At 41.5% G+C, this 15,248-nt stretch overlaps 1 protein-coding gene across 14 annotated transcripts in view; it reads left to right on the top strand.

The window, feature by feature from the left end:
- Positions 1-15,248, top strand: part of GSK3B (glycogen synthase kinase 3 beta) — a 145,554-nt gene that overhangs the window by 92,902 nt on the left and 37,404 nt on the right. For all 14 annotated transcript variants that reach the window (XM_087957219.1, XM_087957225.1, XM_087957226.1 and 11 more), the window contains 2 exons: positions 544-730; positions 2,819-2,917. In XM_087957219.1, coding sequence (XP_087813345.1) covers positions 544-730; positions 2,819-2,917 — 286 coding nt within the window. The remainder of the gene's footprint in view (positions 1-543; positions 731-2,818; positions 2,918-15,248) is intronic.

Below are 15,248 nucleotides of genomic sequence, written 5' to 3'. Positions count from 1 at the left end.
GAATTGCTAAGAAAATATGCAGTGCAAAAGTGATAATTGCATGTTGAGAATATGAAGCATTTTAATTAATTACTTGTCAAGTAATTTAAAAGAGCCACTAAAACTATTAACAAATTAGCATAAACCAGTTTGATAAATCCAAATCTATGTTTTGTGTTTAGGTTTTAAATGGGATTATATAACACTCAGTCCTCAAAATATCCCAATCACTTGCTTTTTTCCTTTTTTCCAGCCCATCTGCATAAGCTAGCCGCATTATTTATGTTTTTAAAGGTATTATTTCCTTTGTTCCTAAATTTCCTCAGCTTGGTGCTGGATGTCGATCATATCCTCAGGGATTTGGTAAATTCAACTTTATTCAATTTAGCTCCTTGCCAATAAGCATTTTTGCCTTAGCCAGTTGGTAAAAATCTGATGTTAACTTTAAAAACAACAACAACACCAAAAACAAAATAATACCTGCATCAGCTTAATTGTTCAGGCTCACAGTCTGTTAATAAGAGTAAAACAAAATGGTCAAACTTTCTCTTTTTTTCCCCATAGGTCTTCCGACCCCGCACTCCACCAGAAGCAATAGCTCTATGTAGCCGTCTGTTGGAATATACCCCAACTGCCCGCCTGACTCCACTGGAAGCATGTGCACATTCTTTCTTTGATGAATTACGGGACCCAAACATCAAATTACCAAGTGGTCGAGAGAAACCTGCACTCTTTAATTTCACTACTCAAGGTAATTTTGAAACATTATGCCAGAATATGGCACCCTATCAAGTGAAGTTAGGATGAAATGATGGATAAAGTGTTGGGCACTTAAAAAGAAAATACTCTTTCCATAGCATAAACTGGAGAGTTGGAATAGAAGGAAACATTTGCAAATTTTGTGTGTGTGTGTGTGTGTAAAACCAGTTTATTATTGATAGAGACAAATGAGGTAAAACGTAATTGAATCCATAATCTAAGTGATCTCTATCACATTTCCTAGTTGATTATTAATAAATGAACTATTAATAAATGAATGTAGATGAGGTTATAGTCCACAGTGCAATAATTACATGAAGAAGTATGTTAGAGCAATGAATAGTTAAATTTTTAATGAAGATTATTTTTGAAATATAAAATAGGAAGCATATACACACACAATGAGATTAAATATATTTTCAAATAGTGCTAAATATTGTTAAATAGAATCATTATTTAGTTTCATATTTTGGGGGATCATGTCTGTAGCCCAAACTTGTCGAAGAGACAAAATAACCAACCAGTTCCTTTGTTTCTGTCATAGGAAACATTTTTTAAAATGGTGTCTTCTCAGTACTATAAGGGAGGCCAGCCCTTTTCAGATTATTTTTCCTGCCCACTTTTAGTAGTAAAAATTATATTTCTCTTTCTAAAACCAGTACTTTTTAATTAGAAATGTTTTGATATAGTAATGTAGGAAGATCATTTTAAAAAATTCCTTTATAGCTGGGAATGTTGCCTGTAAATATACATTTGATCTTAACCAAAAGGCCAAGAAGCCTCTGACCAGGTATGTGTAGGACTTTACTATTATTATGCAGTTCTGTTTGGTTATTTGTACAAAAAGTGAATGTAATTCTTCACTCCTTTTCAGTTTAATTGTATAGCTTATATGCTATATTAAAGGTGGAAAAAAGTCTGAAATGATTTGTCTTGGTCTGATTTTTTTTTACCTCTCAAAACCTGGCATTTTAACAGAGGTATGTAGACTTTTTATACCCACTGTAGATGGCACATCATCTTGAAACGCCATCTAGCTGGCTAGATTAGTAAAACTGAAAAAAAAAACCAACCCATCCTGGAATAAGGCAGTGGCAAACCATTTCTGGAAACTCCTTGGGAATTGTGTAAATGCAGTTATGCAGGATAGAGAAAATTAATCTTGTCACTGTTATGTCAGAGCCACATAGCCGATCTTGACTGATCTTTAAAAAGTTTAAGAAGGATTAAAACTGGGAATCTATGAGCCAATGCCAGGGCTGAAAGCAAATAAAAAAGATGTGCAAGAAGAAGATAATGGCAAAACACTTTTGTATTGTTACCAAGAGACAACATGAACCTATCCATCTAGTCATCAGGAGCTAACTGCTCTTTTTCGTAACTTCACTAACATATTTGTAACAATAACTACGCAAGGGTAAACCAATATAATTTGAACTTCTTTACTTTTATGTTGTTGCCAATCATTTTTTCTTACTATTTTAAATAATATTTCTACCTATCACATTCTTTTTCTCCCCTTGAATTCAACTATCTCTGAATCTTGGAAACTGCCTGGATAAATTGCTACAGTTTTCTTGGCAAGATTTTTTCAGAAGTGGTTTGCAATTACCTCTTTTCTAGGGTTGAAAATGCTGGCCCACCGTCACCTAGTTGGCTTTGGGCCTATGGTGGACTAAAACTCAAAGTCTCCCAGTTTCTAGCCTGATGCCTTAACCACTATACCAAATTGGCTCTCGTGACATTTTTAGTCTCTTGCTTATGATGGACTGTTTTAGGTTTTTTTTTTTAAAAAAAGGAATGTGGCACATAATCTAGTTTTGATAGAAAAAGGTGAAGTATTTTTTAAGTGTTAGAAACAATATTGGCATTCTTCTGTCCTTCCCATATGCATCACAGCAGTATGCTTGGCAGCACGGGTGGGATTTAATCTTTTTCGTCTATTCTTCCATGGCAGTAATGGTTATCACAGAACTCTTCATAGAGCTTCCTTACATTCCTGGATTCATCAGGAGGTCTGCTAAATGAGATGATTGAATTGTGCTTTGTTATACATGATCTTTCTTCAACTTCCTTCTAGAATTGTCAAGTAATCCATCTCTGGCTTCAATCCTCATACCTGCTCATGCTCGAAATCAAGCCGCTGTTTCAACTCCTACCAATACTCCAGCAGCCTCAGGTGAGATCATATTTATGTCTACCATATTTTTTCTTGGTGCACAGTTCTTTCACCCACAGTCTTCAATGACACAAATGCTGACCATCCCAGTATTGCTACCACTATTAAATCTTGAATCAATACATTTTATAGGTTTATCATAAATCTCTAATATAAAGGTTTAGAAAATTACATGCAGATTTAGCGTTGTTTGTCCAGCATCATAGATGAGGACCTCAGCACCATTAGTTACATTAAAACTAAGTGTGATGTGTCCAAAGATGACTGGTCAGCCCAATTTGGGCATGGAATGTCCTGCCACATGTTGGGCAAATAGGTGGACACTGGAATTGTTGCACTGATAGAGCTAGACTTGCACAGCTAGCAAGATGTAAGTCAACCAGCTTAGTTACTAAGTCTTCAGCCAGTGCTGAAGCCACGCTGGGGTTCTTCAATCTAACTAGATTAATTCTTTTCATAGCCTTGCTTCCTTTTGGTCATCTTTTGAGTCTGATGTGGAGCTTCATTTTAGAGACAGTTAGCCTGCAACCTGTCCAACAGTCAGCACCGCACATATGCCCTTCATTATTCTGACATCCTGCCTTACTTTTCTCCTGACAATGACATAATCAATAAAATACCAAGCTTAGAGCAGAGGTGCATCCAAGAGGTCTTATTAAGGTAGGCAAACAGAAAAGTGTTACTGGTGATGAGGTTGTGTGCTGAACAGTTCTAGCTAGGAGTAGGACTGCTGTTAGTCTTTTTCACTCCATATCTCCAACGACTCCCCGTCAGGCTGCAGAAACGCACCTATGATTGCATTAAAGTTGCTAAGCAAACTGAGAGTTGGGCATCTAATTCTTCATAGAACCTTTTGTCTCTTGGGGTTAGTCATTGTGGGAGACACAAGCACTGATCAGGGTAGCTAGTGGTAACTGCAGTGTTTCCAAAAAAAAAAAATGACTTCTATCAGCCACTTCCAACCCAACTCCAGCATCACAACACTCATCACTGCCATGACTGCAGAAAAAATGTATCCAACTTTAAATCCAGCCAGCTGACCTTTGTTGAGAAGAAGAGTCTCACTCAGGGCTGAAGCATATCTTGCAAGCTCTCTGGCAACTAAAGCTGCTCTCCTAGTGTTTCTCAAAAGCATGAACATGTTCAGGTGACAAGGGTGAGAGGTATCTATGTTCAACTGCCAAGATGGGATTCCCACTAGTTGTTGTGAACTGACCAGAGTATAGTGAAGCAGGGAAAGTTTGGGGGCACCTGCTCTAGTTCTATCTTCATACTATGGAGGTGAGCAGTGAGTTCCTAAAGAAGTCTGCTAACTCACCTAGGCAGATACTGGTTTGATACTGGGTTAGAACAATTAGTGGATATACAAGCCTCTCATATAAAAGCAAAACATGATGTTTAGATTTGACAAAGATAGACTCTATCTCACAAGTGTTTTTAAAGTGTTCATTGTATACCCAGTGGTGGTCAAATTTAATATTTCCAATTGTTAACAATTCTTAGTTGCCATTGTTACCAAGACGTCATTACCCATCTCTTGGGTGATCATTCTTCAGAAACCTCTATAAAGGTGGCAAAACTCTTTATCAATAGCTATAGTTGTTACTCACTGTTTGGTTTCTTCCTCGTGTTATTAATTGATAGCTGATCTTCTAGAATGTTCTCATAATTTTATATTTTCCTTTTAGAATTATATGTTTTTGTGTGATTAGTCTTGGACTGTTAATTATTATAAAATATTTATGAAAAAGTGAAAATAAGTAGGCAACAGTAAGCAATTGTAAACACGCTTTGTGTCCAAATGTCCATCAAGAGCTCACACCGGCCCAATGTCTGATATTTTTCAACATAGACCACCCTGTCCTTGAACGGCTGGGTGGACTGGACATTAACATTTGAACTACAATAAGTCCATGTATTTGCCATACTCATAATAACAATAACAACAACAATAATAACAACAATAATAATATTAATTTAGGAGGGAGAAATGGCTGTTATCTGCACCTTTCTTCTAAAAGTGCTTTAGCAGCAGAAAAAGCAGATTCTCTTTTTGAGAAGCAGACATGACTGATTCAGAGGGTATGTCAATCTGTTTTATGATTCCTTGGCACATAATTTGAAGATGTGCTAAAATCTTTTATAATATCAGCATCTTGGGGATGAAACATGTTTGTAGGAAGATGGCTATTTCAGTTGAGCCTACTATATTAATTAAGTAAATGACCTTATTCTTTCAATTATCCTTTTAATTGTCACATCTCTATCTCATTGCTAAGAATATGAGAAGAACTAAATCTTACATTGGTCTTGTACACTCAAGCACTTCTTGAAATATTTTATATCCAGGTTACTGCTTAGCTTCTTTTATTACAGTTTACGTTTATATTGCTTCAGTCAATAAAATTTCCAACAGAATTATTGCATGCTGTTACAAAAGTCTCAAAAGAGTTGAATATTGAAGTCAGAAAAGACTCAACGGCTGTTATTGCTAGAAGTACAATCGAATTATAGAAGAGAGGGGCCTTTTGGAGATCCTAAATTATGCTGAGCAAAAGAAACTATTTTGTTGAGGAGCACCACAGTCACACTGAGGGGTAGAGACAAGACCCCAGTCCTGAAAGACACCATGTTGGGTGCGGATCCTGTTCAGAGTTGCCCATTGCTTGGTGAGGAAGGTCAAAACCTGGCACCTTTTGTAGGATCATCTATGTAACTGCCTGTATCTGAGCGTTCAGCAGCCCATTTGGCTTTCCACTGTGAGTTGATGTCAAAGTTGTTAGACAGCTTTTGAACAAGTGCCAGAGAGGGCTTCCTGGATTTAAGCCTGCCAATTGATAGATGAAGATCAGTGTGAAGAAGTGAGTTTCTCATAATTTTATTGTACTCCTTCACTAAGGCTTCCTGCCTTCGTAGAGCTGGTGGTGCAATGTGGCTCAAGACAGGGAGCCAGCAAGTAGGAGTAGATTTTATGCAACTGCTTATGATCCTCATTGTATCATTTAGTCTAGCATCGATCTTGCTAGTGTGGCAGCTATTAAGCCAAACAGGGGCACAGTATTCAGCTGTGGAGTAGTAGACCAACCCTAGTGCTGATATTCTGAGAGTAGAGGCTGAGGCTCCCCATCTTGATCCTCTTAGTTTCTGGAGTAAGTTGTTCCTGGTATTGATTTTACCGGACATGTTCTCTAGGTGTTTCTTAAAGACAGAGTCCGATCCAAAGTTACTCTGAGGTATTTGGGTTGAGGATCATAAGGGAATAGGTAAGCTTTCAGGTAAGCTTTCGGGGTGGCGTTGGCAAGTTTGTTGTTGAGATGGAAACAGGTGGTCACCGTTTTGCTAACACTGGGTATGAGTCTCCAGTCAGCAAAGAATTTTCCCAGGGACTTCAGGTCCTCAGAGAGGAAGCAGTCCAATATTTCCAAGTTTTTATCCTGCGCTGCTAGGGCCAGGTCATCTGCATATCCAAATTTATGTCCCCTTGTAGCTGGCATATCTGAGATATAAAGATTGAACAGTGTGGGTGCCGGTACAGAACCTTGTGGAAGGCCGTTGTTGACTCTTCTTAACTTGTTAACATTAAAATAATTATTTTATGAAATTACTTTTTAGAAACAGTTAAGTCCTTTTTTATTTTTTCTGGAATCAATAATTGATCGATTGACTGATATGTGATATCAAGTCAATGTCAACTCGTGGTGATCACGTAGACAGACCTTCTCCAGAATATTCTACCCCAGCCTGGCCTTTCAGTCTTCCAGTGGTTCTTTCAGGCCTCTCAAAATCAGTATGAACTTCTTGGTTCTTCACATGTAGGAGATCAAGCATGATTTTATCAGCATGTGAAATTGTGCAATGAACAAACGTTCCCATTCTATGGTGTATGTGTGTGTGTGTGTAAGTGTGTGCATGCACAAAATTTCAGTATACGCCTTCCTGAAGATATTTAAAATATCAATTTGAGGTTGAAACTTCCTTCTGAGTTCAGAGATCTTTTGGAAAACTCATAATTTATCCAAGTCCGTTTCCATCTACAGGGTTTTTAGAAATGTCATTGTAATACTTCTTGTCACTTCTAACCTCTCTTGAAACTCTCTTTTTAATTTTTTTCTTGAAACCATCCTTTTTATTTTTTCCTTTTTGTCTGTTTCTAGCAATATTTATTGTTTCTTTTTTACAGATTAGTAGGTCGAGGAAATGCTATGGACATAGTTTACTTAAATTTCAGTAAGACATTTGACAAAGTAGACCACAATCTACTTGTCAGGCTACAGAATTTTTCCCATTCACTCAACTAGAACGAACTTCTGAACGTATCAAAAGGTATCAAAAAGGAATCCTTTATTGAGATGAGACAATTCCTGTAGGAGTTCAAAGCAGCGTCTGAGGTCTCTCAGGCATACAGGGATACATAAGGGAGTTTAGAACCCCTCCCCTTATCCCGATGTGTATTTAGTGAAACAAAAGCCAGTATGTTAATTCCTCCCCACCCCTCTTGTTAGAACGAACTATTCAAGAGATTCCCAAAGTACAATCTCACTGTGGAATTTTTATGACCTTCTCATCTCCTGGTTTTGCCTCTCAGAGGTGATAGTTCTGGCCATCTGGCTTTTCTCCCTCCATCGTATCATGTGTGAGTTATATAAATTCAATATAAGATTAAATATATTCAGGTTACATCAAGAAAGGATTTCTTTATCAGCCTCCCCCCCGCTTTTCTTCTTCCACTGAAGAAATGACAGATACACGGATCTGACATCCTGCCTTCCTTAAAAAACAGATAGGTCTACCTGGAAAAAACCAAAAATCATGCATTACATTTGCAATTCAGGATGGTTTATCAGGGTATTTTTGGTGGAACTTACGGAGTAATGTGGGTGCTTTTACGTGTTGTTTGGCTACCCACTCATTTTCTGAAGAAGGAAGGTGTTTCCAAGCTACTAAATATTGTGTGGATCCATGGTGAGTGCATGAATCAAGGATGTCTTTAATTTCAAAATGTTTTTCCCCATGTACCATGATGGGGGTTGGAGGTGTGGGAAGGGGGGGGGGGTCTGAGGTTTGAAGTGATCTCTGGTTTGATCAAGCTACAGTGAAATACTGGATGAATCTGCCTAAGTGTTTTTGGAAGTTGAAGCTGTACAGTCACAGGGTTAATAATTCTGGAGATGGGGAAAGGGCCAATGAATTTTGGTCCTAATTTCTTAGAGGGTTGTAATGATTTTAAGAATTTTGTGGACAAGTATACACGGTCCCCAATCTTGAAAGGTTTAGGTTCGCAACGTTTTTTGTCTGCATGAGTTTTGTAAACTGCTCTAGTTTCCTGTAAAGATAATCTTACCACTGGCCACATGGCTTGTAAGTTATCCATCTACTCCTTAAGGGAGGGGATTTCAGGATCTTTAGTGGATAGTTTCGGCATGGGGTTGAATTCTTGGCCTGTGGCTACCTGGAATGGGGTGAACCCCGTGCTACTATGGACTGAATTATTGTATGCTACCTCTGCAAACGGAAAAAGGTCAGTCCAATTATCCTGTTGGTGACTAATAAAACATCTTAAATATTGTTCTAATACGCTGTTCACCCTCTCCGTTGATCCGTCCGTTTGGGGGTGATTTCCTGACGACAACCCCTGGGTGGAGCCTAATAGGTTTAAAAATGCCCGCCAAAATGTGGATGTGAACTGAACACCCCTATCTGAGATAATCCTTTGGGGAGCTCCATGAAGGCGATAGATGTGTATTAGAAACATCTTTGCCAATGCCTTGGCAGTTGGGATCTTTTGGCATGGAATAAAGTGAACCTGTTTGGAAAAAAGATCAGTTACAACCCAAATAACAGTATTTCCAGCACTTTCAGGAAGCTCCACTATAAAGTCCATAGAGATCTCTTTCCAGGGAGCAGAAGGGTCTGCTACTGTCTGTAAAAGTCCAGGAGATTTTCCTTGTCTTCTCTTTGCAGCAGCACAGGTGGGGCAGCTGACAACATAGTTTTCAATGTCCTTTTTGAGAGACGGCCACCAAAATTGTCTTTTGATGAGGTGCAGAGTTTCTACAAACCCAAAGTGTCCCGCTATTTTGGAGTCATGGCAATGTTTCATGAGGTCCATTCTCTGGCTTGCAGGGACATAAAGTTTGTTTTCTACCCAGGCCAGTCCATCTTTGATTAAACAAGTGTTTTTGTTAGCCTGGAGCCAGTCATCCTTAAGTAGTGCCTCCTTAAATATTGACGTTGTTGTGTCTTCAGTCAGTGATGATTTTCTTTTCTCTTGTGCCCGGGTGATTACTTTGGCTGCTAGTTGGGTCGGTTGGATCATCGGTTTTATAACCTCAATCTTTTTGCGGTTGTATTGGGGTTTTCTGGACAGTGCATCTGCTAAGAAGTTCTTCCTCCCAGGAAAATATTTGAGAGTGAAATTAAACCGTTCAAAATATTGAGCCCACCTTGCTTGTTTTTTGGAGAGTTTCTGTGGATTTCTCAGGGCTTCCAGGTTTTTGTGATCAGTCCATACTTCAAAGGGGATTTGGTTTCCTTCCAGGAAATGTGAGCATTGCCCACCGTACAGCATATGCCTCTTTCTCCCATCTTTGCTCGGTTTCTGTCAGTTTCTTGGATGTATAAGCGCATGGTTGTAATCATCCATTTCCATTCTTTTGGAGGAGGACTGCTCCAACTGCATCATCACTAGCGTCTGCTTGGATGACAAAAGGTTGTTCGGGAACTGGGTGCTTAAGGACCGGTTCTGCTGAGAATAGACGTTTGAGTTTTTTGAATGCCACTTGGCATTCCATTGTTCAGATAAGGGGCTGCCTTGGTTTGGGTTTCTCCTCCCTCTTCGTTTTTAGCAAGTTTGTGATAGGGAGGGCGATGTTTGCAAAAGTTGGAATGAACTGGCCAGATCACAAATTCCTTGGTGTATTCAGCTACCAGGCGACGGCCTTGCTTTATAACTCTGATGCGGTCTCGGGCTTTTCTATCGGCGAGAGGGTCTTCAAAGCGGTGGCGTAGGGCCATCATGAAGCGGTCGAGGCTCCTTAATTCTGGGGCGTTGACGTTGTGGAGCATCACCATCCATCTGGCTGCTGCCCCTTTAAGGGCCAGGGTGACGACTCGTACTCGGGACCCCTGGGTTGGGAAATTCTGCCCGTATTCTTGCATGTAGGTGAGGACTTGTGCCAGGAAAAATCCCAGTTTCTGGGGGTCCCCATTGAATTTTACTCCCAGGGTGGGATCTTCCTCTGCAGTTGGATGTCTCTGGGTTGGCCAGGGTTAATCCCCTGTACTGGGGCGTTTAGGGGTTGGGTACCTGGTATTGCTGCTAGTTCTTCAGCTTGTCCCGCTGCCCGATCATTCTCAACTGAATCCGGGGTGGTGGCTCGGGTTCTCTCATTTTCTGATTCCCTTGCTCTCCTGCGTTGGCGTCCTGGTGCATCCCTCACCTCGAGGTTCTCACGAGGCGATTTATGTACCGTCTCAATCGGTTGTCGGCTGGTGGCTCCTCGTTCCCTTCTTCCTGATCCAATAGGGCCTCCAGCTCCAATTTCCACCCGGGTTTACGATTACCCCAGGTGAGGGTTACTCCCCTGGTTCTTCCATCCCAGCACTCTCTTTCCTACACCTATAGACCACCGGGGCTTTGTGGAGGTCTCGTAGGCAGTTTCGCTATCTTCGATGGGGTGCACGAGTCAGTATCTGGTTGGGTAACTGTTGACGTTTCTGCCCAGCATTTGGCTTCCCCTTGGTCCTTGCTGTACTCAGACATTTTCCTTTTTTTAAACAGGGTCCACTCAGTAGAGTGAAGGTTTTTGTTTTTTTAAAAAAAAATTTCCTCTCCGGGCTGACCTATTACGAGACACTGCTTTATGTCAAGCTACAGAACTTTACCCATTCAATCAACTAGAATGAACTTCTGAAAACGTATCAAAAGGAAGAGATGAGACAATTCATGTAGGGGTCAAAAGCAGAGTCTAAGATCTCTCAGGTATGCAGAGATAGATAAGGGAGTTTAAATCCCTTTCACTTATCCTGATGTGTATTTAGTAAAACAAAGAGCCAACATGTTAATTCCCCCCCACCCCCTTTTTAGAACGATCTTTTACAGAGTTTCCCAGGACACATCTCATGTGGAATTTTTATGGTCTCTTCATCTCCTGGCTGTCTCTCAGAGGTGATAGGTTCCGGCCATCTGGGTTTCATCTCTCCATTGTATCATGTGTAGGTTATACAAATTCGATATAAGATTAAATATATTCAGGTTACATCAAGAAGGATATCTTTATCAGTCTCCCCCCCCCCTTTTTTTTTCTTCCATTGAAGAAATGACAGATACACGGATCTGACACCCTGAAACCTTATTTGATTATTCCCAAGATAATGCAGTCAGTCTGGCAATATTCTTATAAACAGGCATGCAACAAATAAAGAAATAACTCTGATCAGCTCACAGTGTCCTGGTTCCTTGTGCCTGAGAGCATTCTACAAACCACAGGCAAGTTATCCTGCTTGCAGGTTCTGTTGATTTCAAATTGAACTTTAACATTAAACTTATCATCCCCTTCCTCCTCAATGCTTGGAACAAAAATCTGGATAACCATTATATTGTCCACTAAATTGATATTACTTGCTCAATTACTTTTTCTAAAGTTCCAATCCATTTCAGTTCACTGATACATAAGGTGTTCTTGCGTAGTCAATTTTATCATTCACCCTGAATTAAGCTTTTCTATGTTCCTGCTTATGTTCCATGTCCCCATTATATTTTTTCTTTGCAACTTTGTAATGGCATCATCTGCAACTAAACATCTCAAAGGCTTTAATCTAGTTACATCCTAAGCTCTAGTTACATCATAAGCCCAAACTTATCCCTTAGAAAAGAAAAGCCTTCAATTCCATTTGTTTAAAACAAAGGGTTCTTTTATTAAGGATGTTGGTTGGAGTAAAGTCAAGCCAGCTCTGAAATCTACCACTCTTACAAGATAAAAAAAAAGGGTATAGGTTTGCCCCCCCCCCCCCAATGATCACTTGGTTTCCATCCAACCGGAGCTCCCCAAGATGTTTTGAGAACTCTTGAGATGTTTGGGGGTAGTCCGCATATTTCTCAGGGCGCCTGGCCATGAGATGCTGGTACAAACAGGATGTGGCTGCTCTGGTCCTTATCAATTGTCATCCCCCCCCTCCCAATTTCCTATCAGAAAGCTTTATTTCCCTTTCATCCTTTCCCCATCTTCTTCCCCCTTTCATCCTTCCCCCTCCCCCACTTCTGTTGATGGCAAGATGCCTGTGAGGCACCAAGCCAAACCAGAGAGAGCTAACATTCTGCTCTCCCCTTGACAGAGACATGAATCCTGCGAAAGAAAAATGAGAGGGGAGGGAGAGATACAAAAAAATTTCTCAATTAATAAAACAGTTCAATGCGGCTTCTCTGGGTGTCGGTCATGGATCTTTTTAAGCAATTTGGGGGCTTTAATATGTTGGGAGTTGACCCATTCAGTTTTTCCAGACTACCAAATACTGGATTTTCCACAATGCATATGAGAGTTCAAAGTGCCTTTGACTTCAAAGTGCTGCTCTCCCTCTATCATAATGGGATTGGGAGGTGGTTGCAATTTGGGATCAAGGAAGATGTGATTTCTGATTTCAGTAGGCTATAGTGAAATACCGGGCTGTACACATCTGAGTGTTTTTAGCAGCTCAAATTTTACAGTTAACAATACTGTTGATGGGGAAAGTTCCAATGTATTTCAGCCCCAATTTTTTTGATGGTTGTTTAGATTTCAAGAATTTGGTAGAGAGATAGACCTTGTCTACCACAGAGTCTTTTGGCTTGATGTGCTTTTTATCAGCCTGTTTTTTGTATGCTTCCCTAGCTTTATCCAAAGCTTTTCTCACCACTCGCCAGATGTTCTATAACTGGGCAACCCAATCTTTCAGTGATGCAGTTAATGGGACGGCCTGAGATAACTCAGGGATAGCTAAAAAGTCTTGTCCTGTGGCCACTTGAAATGGAGTGAACCTAGTGCCACTGTAGACTGAGTTATTGTAGGCGACCTCCACATAAGGGAGGAGGCCCTTCCAGTTGTCCTGTTGGTAATTAATACAGCATCTGAGGAACTGCTTCAGGATGCCATTGATCTGTTCACACATCCCGTTAGTGGCTGGATGATGCAAGGCGCTGAGCCCTTGAGTGGTCCCCAATAGGTGTGGAACTCCTGCCAAAACCGCAGGAGTGAATTGCACTCTGTGATCTGGGATTATTCTTTCTGGAGCACCATGCAATTGGTTAGATCTGCATGAATAGTTTAGCCAAAGTGCGTGCTGAGGGGATTTTTTGATAGGATATAAAGTGCACTTGTCTGGAGAACAGATCAGTTATCAGCTAGAACATTGCATTCCCCAAGCTTTCAGGCAGTTCTACAATAAACTCCATTGATATCTCTTTCCATGAGGCTTTGGGCTCTGCTGCTGGCCGGAGAAGCTCAGGTATTTTCCCATGTCACCTCTTGACAGAGGCACAAATGGGGCAGTTAGCCACATAGCTCACTATGTCCTTTTTCAGTGACAGCCACCAAAATTGCTGCTTGATTAGGTGCAGGGTTTTTACAAAGCTAAAGTGCCCCACCACTTTTAAATCATGGCTCTTTTATAGAACCATTAATCATTGGCTTTGTGGGACATTTAGTTTAGCTCCCATCCAAGCTAGATCATCTTGCATTGTACATTCTCCCTTGTGCAATTGGAACCACTCGTCTTCCTCCAACGCTGACTTTCGGGTACCCTTTAAATCAGGGGTGTCAAACTTGATTTCATTGAAGGCCGCCTCAGGGTTATGTTTTGACCTCGGGGAGGGGAGGGGGGCATGGCCAGGGTGGGCGTGGCCAGCTTGACATCACTGGTGGTGGCCTATGTGGGGCTGGGGGATCCTTTGTCTCCAGCAGAGGAAGGCAAGACCAGGGAGAGCATCAAATCCTTGTCCTCCAGAGGAGCCTTGCCATGTGCTGGTAGCCAATTGCTAAGGCAGGACTTCCCTCCCTCCCTCCCCCCTTTCCTCTTCATTCTCCTTTCTTCTTCCCCTTTCCTTCTTTTTCCTTCCTTGCTCTCTTCCCATCTTCCCTTCTTTTTCATTGTCTTTCCCTTTCTCCTTTCCTGTCCCTTCTTGAATGCTCAAATGCAAAAGGGGAAACATTTCTCTTTTCGCTTTGTTTTGCTTTTAGTTTGTTTTGATAAACCTCTGCTAGTGAAAACTAAGCCCGGGAGGCCGCACATTTTTGCTGGCAGAGGCACTGTGGACTGGTCCTTCGCTATTTCCACGGCTGCCCCACAGATCAGAATTAAGCACGCCACGGGCCAGACTGCCCATCTTTACTCCATCCCATTTAGCTTTTTAGAAGTGCAGGCGCAGGGCTGCAGGACCCCTTGCTTGTTTTCCTTTAAAAGCACTGCACCCATTGCCATCAGCCTGAATGTGATGACCCGGGGCAAGATACAGAGGCCACATAGCCAGCTAATAGTTCAAACTCCCCTTTATTGCTCCAACTTTCCCAAATGTTGCCACATTTATGGCAAGTCCCGGAGCAAAGCACTCACACCCACCTTCAGCAGCCTCTGACTGCAAGTAGTCCAGAAAAATGTTGTTAGTACAACAGCTTCAGGGCAAGAAGTCTAGTGAGGCAAAGAAACAAAGCAGCAAGAAGGTAAGAAGTCCACACAAAATGGCCGCTCCCCACAGTGTCTCCTTAAGTCTCAGTCTTCAGGTATGCCTTGTGAAGGGTGAGGCACTCTCCTCCAAAGTTATCAAATCAGCCTGCACTGCTCCTGCCTTTTCTCCACTCTCTGTGCTTGGGATCAGGAATGGATGGTCCTTGCTCATCGCCTGAGCTCTCTCGCTCAACCTCACTGTCTACCTTCTCTTCCTCCCTCTCTCAGTCGTCCTGTCCTCGTTCTTCCCTGCTGGCAAGCCATCCCTGACCCAAAGGACCCAGGGCTGCCTCATCCTTCTCCTCCCTGTGTTCCCCCTCGACCTCGTTGGCCCCAGCTCCAGCTTGTCTTCCTCTGCAGGCTCAGGCTCCAATGGGGCCATGAACTGAATGACAAAGGGGCCATTGGGATCTGCAGACAAGCACCTAAGCTTTTAGAATGCAGCCTGGCATCCCATAGTACATTTAATTAGCTGAGTGGGTTTGGGTTTTCCCTTCCTATTTGTCTAGCAAGTTGGTATTGTCAGCCAGTACAACATTACATTTTACAGGTGTTCATGCAGCACTTTGTTTATTAGTTGCATAAACACAGCAGGGGCCCTTTGCTGTCCAAAATGGAGGACCCGGAACTGGAAGCT

Source organism: Notechis scutatus, chromosome 2 (genome assembly GCF_049901735.1).
Source record: "Notechis scutatus isolate UNSWTSFEM ecotype Mainland chromosome 2, rNotScu1.2, whole genome shotgun sequence".
NCBI lineage: Eukaryota > Metazoa > Chordata > Lepidosauria > Squamata > Elapidae > Notechis > Notechis scutatus.
The sequence above is the reverse complement of the archived record's forward strand: the minus strand, read 5'-3'. Positions and strand labels throughout refer to the sequence as shown.